General features: G+C 49.0%; 1 protein-coding gene across 6 annotated transcripts in view; it reads right to left on the bottom strand.

The window, feature by feature from the left end:
• The window catches only part of GRIP2 (glutamate receptor interacting protein 2), a 246,199-nt gene that overhangs the window by 112,132 nt on the left and 121,632 nt on the right, over positions 1-12,435 (bottom strand). The window contains exon 1 of one of the 6 annotated variants that reach the window (XM_067002989.1): positions 5,535-5,604. The exons of the other annotated variants lie outside the window; for them this stretch is intronic. Within the exon in view, the coding sequence (XP_066859090.1) occupies positions 5,535-5,589 (55 nt within the window). The 5' untranslated portion in view covers positions 5,590-5,604. Of the gene's footprint in view, positions 1-5,534; positions 5,605-12,435 lie in introns of those variants that run through there. 6 annotated transcript variants of the gene reach the window in all.

Below are 12,435 nucleotides of genomic sequence, written 5' to 3'. Positions count from 1 at the left end.
ACTCCAAAATAATTGCAGAGGTGGGATTTGGCGCATCCCTGTGAGCATGGAACGTCAGATGCCTGTACAGGAGTGAAGCAGTGACACAAAGAGCTCTGCAGGAGCAGGGGAGTACAAGATGCAGGTGTTTCCTCACCTGTTTTAAGTGAGTGTTTTTTGCTGACTTAGAAGTAGGCAAAAGTCTCACAGTTGTATGTAAGGAACGGGGTCAGTAGCGAAGTAGCTCAATTACTAAACAAGGAGAAACACCTCTCTTTAGATCCATAGCTTGAACATCCAAACCCTCTCTGGTGACACGTCTACAATGGAGTGAGAGAAACCTCAGACAGTCTGTAAGCAGAAAAACACAGTTTCTGAAATAACACCTCTGCGTCCCTCTGCAGGGAGCCCACCAGCTGGAGCCGTGGCAGATGCTCCTGGCAGCATCAGCACGGCCTCTGCACCTTCCTTAAAAACGTCCTCCTGTCCAGCTCTGCCTTAGTTTGCAAGGCTTCTGGCCGTGCACAGCACAGGAGCAAAAGCTGGTGGCGGAGCAGGAGTCAGGAAGCACAGCCATGCTCCCAGTGCCTCCCCGTAGGACAGAGCAGCACCATGACATCTCCAGTGCCGACCCGCGGCGCCCCCTCGCTGATCCCATCCCAGGGCCATCTGCATTAGCCCTGCTGTGCCCTGGCACCCGCTCTGCCCTTCCTGGGCTTTTCCTGAGCAGAGCCACAGCTGGGGCAGCTGTTGCAGAGTAAGTCCAAATGTCCATCAAAACTCCCAGCGCACACGAACTGTTAATCTCGATAACAGAAATGGAAGGCATAGGACTAAGGGTCCCCAAGTCCTGGTTCTAGGTTTAAAAACCCTGATGGGGGGAAAAAAAAAAAAAAGAGACCAAAAAAAAAAAAAGCATGGTTTTATAAGCAGAAAAGGATGAAGCTTTTGTTACCATTTTTGTCATGCAGCCACGCAGCGAACCCCGTATGTGTGACTGTGAAAGGGCGAAGCGCTCAGCACGTACTCTTCACCAGCACTTTGTGTGCTCAACATCCCCGCAAGCACTTGTTGACATCCAGTTTTAGGACACTTTGGGGTCGCTAAAAGACAAAGACTACTGAAATGGGGAGTAAAAACTTGTGACTGTGGCAGTGGCAAAGCAAAGCTAGCAATCACAGCCACCGACACAGCCTGGGACTTGCTGTCCTGCACAGAGGCTCGGCTGCAGGGATTCATTGCGCGCCTCTGGGCTGCAAGGGCACTTTTTCATTCAATTGCCCCCCTAAGAGACCAATATCCGCCCTGCCACTGGAGCCAGAGAAAGATGAGGGATGAGCTGAGGCCGAAGGAGCCACGCGGAGCTCAGAGCAGGTGACGGTCACCTGGGATGCTGCAACGCTCGGCGGAAAAATAGGCTTCATTAGGAGACATAAATAAAACATGCCTGATCATGAGTTACTCATGAATTATGGAGAGGCTGAAGCGTAGCCACGCTGACAGAAGAGGAATCACAGCCTTCCCCAGCTCGGTGGCTTGGGCTCAGGGAGCTTTCCTTTGCTTACCACTGCCCGGCTTTCATTGCTGCACAAGGAATGAGCCCATAAATATTCACCGCGGCAGCCTCTGAGATGTCTTCCACTGGGAAACATGCCGATGAGGATAAATCCCAGGAGGCAGCAACCATCCTGAAGAGCAGGGTGGCCAAGCAACAGCTACAGCAGGGAGTACACTTTGGGTTTCTGAGCCCACAGGCTCAACCTTTTCATCGTGGCTGCATTCTGGGCAGAAGTCTGCCTTCTTTGTGTGCTGTTTGCACATTTGCTAAATAAAAACTATGTTTTTTTCCACTGGTTACTGCAGGTCTGGAGGATGGATACAGCCATAATGATTTCTACCTGCTCCACGAATGGCAGCTCCGTAGGACTTCTCACTCAACACCTTGCTGTGCTCCGGACTTGGCACCACACCACAAACTGGAAACAGCATTTGCATGTTTGCCCATTTTCCACCCATCCCTCCCTTTTTTTTTTTTCTGTTCCTTTTCAACAAGAGATCCCAATATTTCTTGGTTTTCAGCAGTAAGCAAATCTGGTGGTGACAGAAACCCAGCCAGAGAAACGCTCCCTGCTAGGAAGCACAGCCTGGATGCTTTATGGCGCGGTACTGCTGCACGGCAAAAATGTGGAAATAAAATCTAAAATCCTCCTATGCTGAACAGGACACAGTAACTTCTGTCCAAAGGACAAGTCAGGACGCCCACAAGCACGAATACGGTGTCTTTGGAAATCTGGATCTCAGTATAAAAGCCGCTGTGCCAAACCCCCTGATTTTATTTCAAGTCTCACGTTGACAGTTTTTCTGAACACCCTCTTCTTATTTGTTCATGGGGTTTGGGGGTGGTTGTTCTTTGCTTACCTATCTTGCAGCTCCCATTCAAACACAAGAAAAGGAAGAACAATAAGAAAAGGAAGAACAAATAGTAAAAGGAAGAATTTAATCCAAACAGAAAAGAAAAAAGCTAGTAAACTTCCCTCATTGAAGCTTTAAAGGCTGAAAAATGCAGAAGTAAGTAAAAAGAAAGCAGAACGTATATTTTCTTTTACAAATTTGGATGTTTGGCACGTTCCAAATGACAGCTTTTCACAAAGTAACTGCGAAATGACTTCTATTTCTCCAACATCATTCACACCACACACCAGGAGGAATTAGAGTGGGCAAAAATAAACACATTTTAAGCTCAAGCATCTCAAACCAGGCTTCTCCTTCCCCTGCAGCAATCAGGCCCAAGCCCCTCGGCGTGCGCTGCTGGCAGGGCAGGCGGCTCCCAGTCCCACCAGCTCAGCTGAAGGTTTTGGGAAGCAGAAGAAACAGTGAACGCATCTCTAAATTACTCTCATTTGCTGCTTTTCAGGCTGACACGTGTTATCTGGTTAACGATTTAGGATCTCCACCAGTTCTGTTTACTTATTTATAAAATACGGTTGATTTGCTGCAGTAACTGGGGACGATGAGGGAGCCAAAAACCACCCTCCAAAAGGGCCCAATCTGAGCTGAACGCCAGGCACGGCCGTACAGAAACGGCAGCAGGATGCGCGGTGGTAACGCAGCTCTGGGGCAAACAACCCTTCTGACAGATATTTGTTTTGTGGCACCCATGGCATTTGCTAATGCCACTCGGCTTTTCCCAAAGGAAAATCCCACTAACACCAAGGAGATTTAATTCTTGCAGCGGACAAGTGGCTGTTTGTTCCCTGTGCGCTGTTGCGACCTTCTGCAGGGGATGAAGAGCCCCTGAAGGACTGCAGGGAAGTTTCGTTTTGAGCAATTATGGATAGGAAATAAAGCAGAATTTGTTACTTGCTAGCATAACTCCCACCAGCTCCCATCCTTGCTCGCGCCCCAGTCGTGATGGGCTCACCCTGGCAGCACAGTGCCCAGGCACCATTTAGTTCTGCTCGAGCTTCTACGGATGTTCTTTAAGCAGCTGTCCCAAAATACACAAGACAAGTAACAACCTTGCTCTCTGGCTGTTCATTTCAAAGCCCTAGTCCCACAAGCCAGTTTCAGCTCAGCTTAATCCTTGATCAAAGCAGTACAATTTAGCATTGGATTAGTGATTCTCTTACTTAAATCTGCCACCAAGAAATGCAGGTGATCTAAGCCAATTCTAAGTACTGCAACGAAAGCCACTAAAACTTCATCAGGTAGCGGAGGGATAACGCTTTTTTAGCCTTCATTACAATGTCAGGCTACATTTCCACAGTGGTTTGCAGGCAGAAATGAATGTGCTCAACTCATGGCTTGAGTCAGAGCAGTCTTTTCTAACTTCCCTTGAAAGCTGCACACGGAAAAAAAAAAAATCATGTTACAACACTATTGCCAATCACTTTAGGATGCTTGAGCAAAAAAGAGTGCCAGGGGAAAAGAACTGGTAAAACTAACAAGGCACCAGCTCTTCTCCTGGCACCCCACCACAGAAAAGGACCCCAGGGCTGCGTTTGATGCAAGCCCTTCCAGGCAGCGCTCTGGGAGGTGGGAATCCCGCCCGTGACAGCCTGTTTGAGTGGGAACATGAAACTCCTGCCCGTGCAGCGAGACGCCGACAAATCAGCCACTCTGCTCCAAACCAGGGAAGAGGAGAATCTTCAGCGTACGTTGCCCAAAGCAAACGATGCCAAATACAAATCCATGCACTTGAAACGAGCTGAGCTCCGAGGCTGCCGCAGCAGGGAGGGACCCCAGGGGGCACGCACCCTTGGGAGCAGCAGGACACGCGACAGGCCCCTGCCAATGTCCACCGCCGTTCCCTTTGCAACCCCAAGCCACGAGCACGGCCGTCCCCACGCTCGTGCTCTCAGGTCTGCCCCTCAGAGCTGCACCCCTGATCGGAGCAAACACTTTTTTGCCTGCTAGGCAAGTCACGCACAGGGCTTGCACCCCAGGCTGCAGTTGTGATCTGCCCCAGAAATGCGCACGCTGCGTTCGGGCCCGTCCCCTTCTGCCTATGTTTTGTACCTGCCACTGTCCCGACAGAGCTCCCATGCGTCAGCGTACAGATCCCTGTGCCAGCAACCGCGTGTGAGGCAAACAGCCACGCTTATAGCTTCAGTGAAGCCTGAAATCAATCACATCCGAGTTACATCGAGCCTCTAAAGGCTGCTGTTCTTCAGCAGTCCCTGTAAAGATGCTGGTCGTCCTCCTTCACACCCAAGGACTATGATCTGCTGCAGGAGTGCCCCGGAGCACTGTCGAGGGCTCACACCTGAAAGCCAAGCTCCCAGGGGCTGGAAATCACTCTGTGCCCCACTGAATGCAAACCCTTCCGAAACGAAGGGCAACACGAGGGGACCACACACCAGCCACGCAGCACCGTGCAAGCAGCAGCTCTGCAGCCACAGCAGCCTCTGGCAGGGAGGCTGGCAGACACGGGTAGTGCTCACCAAACTGAGCGGGGCCGAGGGGTCAGAGTCCGGCACAGGAGACCTCTCCACTTCTCGCTGCATGCAAGGTTTGAGAAGAGAAACTCTGTCCTGCCTCAGGATGACTTATGCTGAGATCTACTTAACATATTACTGCTTCTTACTTCCCAAATCGTCTTGAACCCAATTTTTGGGCACCACTCTGCCCCATTATCCACCCCGTTTTCTCATCCTTCCAACCCACACCCTGCTGGAAGGAGCATGTGGGGACAGACACCAGGACTGACGGACAGTGCCGCGGGGTCCACAAGCACCCCAGCGCCTCTCCCAGGGAAGGATCAGCTCCACACGTGCACCTAAATCTGCTTTACTGTAGTAACAACCGTGGCAGATGGGCAGAACAAAAATCCAAAGAGTCACCAGAAAATACCTCTGAAAAACACACGACATGCAAGAAAGTAAAATAATCCTATTTCCCCCCAGCCCCTGCCAACGCACGCTGAGGGTGAGCAAGCAAACACAGACCGTGGAGTATTTTTTTCCTCCTGTCCAGCTAAGGGAAAGCAAGCATTGCAGTGGGTCCCCTCCGAGTCCCTCGTTCGGGCAGGAGCGAGCTCTCTGCTCTCACCGTACCTTTGTTCCTCCGTCTCACCACCCCGAGCCGGCACTTGAGCGAGACAGCGAACATCTTCCCCGACCGCAGCCGCCTGCACTCGCTCACATGGCTCTGTGCAGCTTCTCCCCCCGCACCTCTGCCTGGCTCTGCGAGGGGCTGCCGGCTTTAAATTAATTTATGATTACTGTGAAATGGAGCTGTACTTTCTGTAGTTGCAGAGGGACTGAGAGGGATCTGGGGGGAGGATGGCACAGGCAGAGCTAAAAGGGGGCACAGACCCTTTCCAACAAGACCTCGAGCGTGGGGCTGCTTTGTCTTGTTATCTTGTCTAGATCAATAAAATCACCAATTAATGTATATAAATCTATCTCCAGCCTCCTGCTGTTAAGGGCTGGAAATCTGGCACTACATTAACATATTAATTTGCGAAACAACTTTATTCCTTAATACGTACGGGTGCATGCTTGCTCTGCACCAGGAAGCTAATCCAGAGCTTACAGAGGACATAAAAGCCCTGACTGCTAAGGGACCAGTTCACCAGAAACCCAGCACCAGTGCCCGTGCTGCTGGGCTACGTGCTGGCAGTGGCCCCAACAGCACAAGTCCCGCTAAGGAAACTTTTCTGCAGAAGTTTTTGTGCCTGCAGCAACCCCAAACCAACGTCCCGCAGGCCTGAGGGCGAAGCCCTGGCCTTGGGGACACAGAGGCCACCTGGCGAACATCAGCCCCCCGAACAACGTGCCTGATGTATCCCGAGTGCCACCTCCTGCCTGCAGAAGGGGACATGAAGAAACAAACCTGTGGATCACATGGTGCCAAGACAGTCCCCAGATTACCCCCTGTCAAATACGGGCAGCACAATACGGTGAAATACTTTTACATCAGAGAGCGTAAGAAACCTTTCCAAGGAAGAGCTCTTTGAGGTACAGACAGACCTAGCTGAGAAGACACAGCAGATGCAGAAGATACCTGCTCTTTTATTCAGCTCACTGTTCTGATATCAATTGCACTTTTCGCACACTTTTCTCACTTTTCTCTTTTTTCTCTGTCACCAACGATCGGATTTCCAAATGAATAATTTTCCGGACTTTTGATTGTCTGAGAAAGAACACCAGCAGCGGTTTACCACTAAGACTTTACCAAGCACGGTCATATTCATTTGTCTTCTCAACGCAGAGTAAATGCAGACTTGCATGGCCTGGCAGTGCTCAAGACGCTAAATTGCAGAGCAGGTGCACAACAAAATCTTGCCCCTGGTTTCCAGCCCTCTCACCGCACAGGTCCCCACCTGCATCCCCGGGCCAGCGAGGCACTGCACTTTGCCTTTCTGTGGCAGCACATTTTAGTCTGACTGTTAGTGACTGGACAGACTGTATGCTCTGCCCCCAACACCCGCTTGCTCTCCTACCTCTGTGTTCTTAGCACATTTCCCAAGTCCAAAGGGATTGCACGGAGAGACGAGGACTCCTCCTGCTCCCTTTGGGATGGAAGGGCTTTGGAAGGGTTCGTGGCGGCACATGAGGTCCTGCTGCCTTCCCTGCCCGGCCCTGCTCTTCCCCACACCCTTCTGGGAGAAGGACGCTTGCCGAAGACTCTGCCTGACCTATGTGTTACTACTTCCTTTCATCTGACTTTTAGACCCAAATTACGCCAGGAGTAGTACATACGCTTTGTATGGCCTTTTCCACCAAGCTGAGCCTCACCCAATGCTTTCTAGCAGCTGAAGAAGCAAATTATTCCTCGCCCTCTCTCTGGGAATTCAGACGACAGCAGAAGTGGTTTCCCATTGCTTCTTACCACAGTCAGAGTGAGCCAAAAGGTCCCTTCTGGGAACTCATGGGGAAACTGTGGGTTTACAGAAGAAATCCCCATTCCCAAACCAGTGCCTGAGGGTTAAAGGGTGCCCGTAATAGATGGACATTTGGGATTTACTGACACAACATCTCTGAGCACCTTGTCTAGCAAACATTTCTGCTGATCCCACAGTTGACTTAGGAGATCCCAATTTCTTTCTGTAGACCAACTGCTGCAGGCAACAAGACAGAGCATCTTTTTAGGAGTCCCTTTAGAGACATGACACAGAACGTTTCACATCCAACACCTGATCTTAGCTGCGCTCTGCCACTGAGCCTTTGCTCCTAATTACCAAGGTCACCATCCCACTTTTCAGGACACACACAATTTGGTAAATCCAAACTCAAACAAGTCTGGAACCCAAAGGAAAGCATAACACGGGCTAACCCAGAAAGCTTTCTGGCAAGCCGAGAGCGAAGAGGGAGCTGCTCGGAAGGCATGGCAGCGTTATGGCACAGCACAAACAGCAGTCCCAGAGGAGCTCACACTGAATTTCAAATCCAAGAATTCCAATTACAGACCCTCTAAACTCGATAAGCCTTCAGTGCTTCAGAGATCAATCTTTATGTAACAGCACAAGAGATTTTCTTCTCGACTCGATCTTGTTTTCTTTAAAATACAGAGTTGAAAGCATTGACAGGTGTGTACATATATATTAAGTATAGATCAATTTAGATGTAATGTGTATGTCTAAAGCCTCGTACAGAAGATGAACAGCCTGAGCATGTTCGCAGCGCACAAGAAGCACGCTGCTCTCAGCGCTCTCCCTGGGAGCATTGCTAAGCCAGGCACGTGGGGGTGATGACGGGGCCAGGCTGATCTCCCTGCCTCTGCCACAGCTGCAAGAAAAAGCTCAATAATAAGATGCACATGAGATTTTCTCCCAGAAAGCAACCACCAGACTGGGGTCTAAAAGCACTGGCTTCTTACCCCAAAACACCCCAACGCCCTGCCCTGCCCCTTTCCCTCCCTGATCTCTGCTTCCCTCTGCAGACGTGGGTCCCTCTTTTCCTCCACCACCTCTTCGTGCAGAGAAGCCATCTGCACTGACCATTTCAGGCAAGCAGTGAAGGTTAGGCTTCGCAAACGGACTTTAAGCCCTGCGGGGTTTATTGTACAGGCCTGGAAATAGGGTGTTACTGGATGATGCGCACCCACACGGAGCCCCAGATGTTGTATTTCTTAGGCAGACTGAGAGCTAACCCCCAGGTCTCTGCCCACTGTTGCTTGCTCGTCTCAAGTTGCTTTTCCTTCTCTCACCTCTGCGAAGCAGATGTGTCTCCAATTAACTTTGCTGGAGCCGTAGCAGAGGAATTTATAAGGTTTGCCCAACTGAAATATCATTTTGAACCAGACTTCACCTTGTTTAATGATGCCGAAATACCAGTCTACGAACAAGACGAGGTGAACTGTGCCATTCCTTCCTCTCCCTGGGGTCATTGCTGGAATTTAAGCACGTTCAGGCATAAACCCGTATATTAAGATCTAGTTTGCCCTCCCCTGAGAGGCTCGGAGAACTTGGTTAGCTGGGGAATTACCTGCATGTCCCAAGACATTTGGTTTCACCTCAGAGGAAATTCCAGTCGCAAACAGAAGGCAGCTGCTCGTCTTTGATACCGAAACAAGCACGCTTCCAGCTCGACCGCGCATAAATCCCAGCCTCGGTTCAGCTAAGGAAATGGCTGTGGGGACACTGGTCATCAAAAGCACACAATAAAAGGAGTGAGAAATGCAGCAATTAAACTAAGAGGATAAAAAAGCATTTGTATAATGGGAAATCTATTAGCATTTATCAAGTCTGGTATTTGAAGTGGCTCTGCCAAGCCTTAGAATCCATTGCAAATAATGCAAGAGGATAATGAAAATAGATATACACTGAGCATCACAAAAAATAAAGCAAAATGCAGTGTGATTAATGAATATACAGTATTCAGAATGTATGTAGGCACTTCTCTGCTTATCTGGCAATTATTACCTCTTTTTTTTTTATAATGGCAAATTGTGGAGGAATGGTAAGGATGAAAACAGTCTTCTCTTCATGTAAGCATTTAAAAATATCTTTCAGAACAAAATTAAAAGCGCAGTACCTATTCCAAGTAGAGCTTACAATATATTAGTTCATTCCCTCCTTGAAGTTGCTATACAGCTTGTTTCCTTCCTCAGGAATAATAATGCAAAATCCTGTGTGTCTAATCCATATCCTGAAAATTACACACTGCACTAAAACATTTTAAAAGGCAGTATTTCTCTTGCAAACAGGTACATTTATGGATGAATGCATTAACGTTACAAATACGGATAGCACTGCCATTGTGAATTTCTTCATATTATTTTCATCTTCTCTTCACTAGCTTAAAGGATGTTCCAACCTTAGTTTTATTTCGATTCTGTGTGACTACAGGTACTGTCAGTGGGAAGACCCATGAACCCGGGTTTTTGGGAAGAAACATGAAGATTTCCGTGGAAAGCAGCTTTTTTTTTTTTCATTAGATATTTGCACAGTGTCTGCAAAAAGTAAAAGCGGACATTCCCAGATACTGGGCTAACAGCCATTTTGTCATCACTATAGATCGGACGGGACTGAGCTGGTTCACCAGTGTACAACTGCCATTAAAAAAAGAAAGCAAAGTAACGACAGTTCACTGCAGGTGGTTGTGCTCAATAAATAGCACACAAGCAATTCCTGATTGGAATAATTTCAGGTATTGCCAGGAAAAGGTAAGATGCAACCTGCCTTCTCCTCATACAGCACTTTGTTAAAATCTTGCCCTTGGTACCCAGATTTTGTTGTATAGCTCTGTCTAGTAAAAACACGTCCAATGCTGCCCAGCGACAGGCTAAAGATATCTCACCCAACTACTCATTCAATAGGACACGTTAAGATAAGCCACTGCAATTAGCAGACAGCAGCTCTCCCCTAAGAGGCTGGGAGCTCTGTGGGAAGCAAACATCGGCCGAATGCGGCACTGAAGCACTTGGAGACAAACAGTCTGCCTTCGATAAGCAAGCTGGGTCAATGCGGAGACACCGGATCCAATACGGCAATGTCCTGAACCAAACTCGGGACGAGGCGATCAATAAAAATCAGACATCCCATGGACTCCCGGAGATGACTGAGCCGTGTGTGGGCGATGAAGCAATCCTGCCTGCTGCAGGAACACCCCCAGCCCAGGTGGGAAGCAGCAGCACCAGGGTAGCCAGCAGCCACCTACATCCCCCCCAGAGCCACGGAGCAGACCCCAAGCTCCCCACTTCTTGCTGCCTCTTAAATCAAATGTGCTGCTAACAAGTGCTGGGGGGCACACTGACAGCTCGCCAAAGCTGAACTCGCTTCTCCTCGTGGGCTGACACCGTCAGTACCACAGATTTGGGAGAAGACACTGACACACTGACACCTGTACTGCTTTAACTGATGATCCTTAATAAATGGATCCAGTGACAGCATGAATGATGAATGGTTTCACTGAAACCACGCTCGATTAGTAGACAATTCCCAAAAGGAAATGGTCTAAATTACGCTTTACGAGTACATCCCCTGGTCCTAATTAGCGTGGCTGTAGCCTTCCCTGTGCGGTGCCACAGCCTCCAACAGAGCACCAACGGGGGGGGGACGTTTGACACGGTGCTATGAGGTTTAATTACCCTGACAATAACTTAAGAAAGTGACAGTCTGTCATGAAACGGATTTCAGCGAGGCAGACAAACAGGTTTCAGTCATTAACCTTCACCCCCCGGATTTCAAGTCTGCCTTATTTTCTGCATCCGCGGGTGACTTCTCTGACACATGCCCTGAACACCCCGTGCAACTTTTTACAAATTCACCAGCCTCACAGCAGGCCTCACTGTGAGAAACGACGCCGTTAACTCTCAGCTATGTGCAGTCATTTCCCTGAATTTGAACTTCTCCAGACCCTTGACCTCCGCAGCATCAGCTGCAAGGAGCCAGCAAGGGGCTCTTCGGAGAAGTGTCCAGTTCTCAGCAGAGCATTTGCTGTGTGGATGCACCACGCTCCCAGTTTCAAAAGCGGCACTTAGGGGGACTTTACCTCCAACCCAAACCCCCGAGACACCAATGCTTTGTATCTAGATTAAACTGAGACTAGAATTCAATGAGGATGATTTAAAGAGCAGTGAAGACCAGGGGTGAAAGCTACGTGCTGCTGCTGTCTTCCTAGTTGTCCTTTCCATAATTCACACCCCGGAATGGCAGGAAGGCTGAATGCGTACGATTTTACGGGCACTTTTCAGCAATTCAAGTGGGAGAACAGCATTTGGATTATGTCCCAAGGCTAAGAAGAAAGCTAATTTAAACATTTACATCTATGTTCCTTTTCTGAGCTTCTCACTTGAGCCCTATTAGTATTACCTAGATGTCTCCTCCTACTATCATTAATTTATCGGCTGACAAGTTCTCAACAACCCACCTGTAAAAGCGTTCTTATATCCTTCCCAAGCAGTGTTTCAGTGGTGATGCGCAGTTTTATCCGCATCCACAGCAAACCAAAAGCTCAGGTGCTTGCTGCTTGGTCCATCTTTTCTTTTTTCCTGCTTACATGTAATGCAGAGCGTAAGAGAAGCCAGGTACCTACTTGGAAATGCTACCGGTACATAACAGCAGCTATTTAACTGCAAGAAAAAATTGCATACGTTTGGCAACAGATACAAACGGGGTTAGGAGAGTTGTATTGTCCCAGAGAGTGGCAAACAAAGCAGTACGGCCCATTTCCCATGGCAAGAAGCGTGGCTTTGCAGGTGGAACGCTGCTGCCAGGATTCAGCCAAAGACCATATTCTGTTTTTCCTGGAAATGCTGAAAATGTTCTTTAATAATTAAACGCTACAGTATGCTTGTGCATTCTGCATAACCACGGACAAGGCATCAGTCTTTCCAAGGAGACAGCTGAGTCTCCTGAAGCAAGAAATTAAAACAGCCTTATCTCCGTGTGCTGTGCCGCCACTCGCTCTGACTGCCAATTTAGTCAGAAGAGCGAAAGCCTCTCGCAAGCGCTGGCTGCAGATGCCAGCCCAGACGGGGGTCACGCTGCCTCCATGTATGTGCTCCCAC

Source organism: Anser cygnoides, chromosome 10, assembly GCF_040182565.1.
Source record: "Anser cygnoides isolate HZ-2024a breed goose chromosome 10, Taihu_goose_T2T_genome, whole genome shotgun sequence".
NCBI lineage: Eukaryota > Metazoa > Chordata > Aves > Anseriformes > Anatidae > Anser > Anser cygnoides.
The sequence above is the reverse complement of the archived record's forward strand: the minus strand, read 5'-3'. Positions and strand labels throughout refer to the sequence as shown.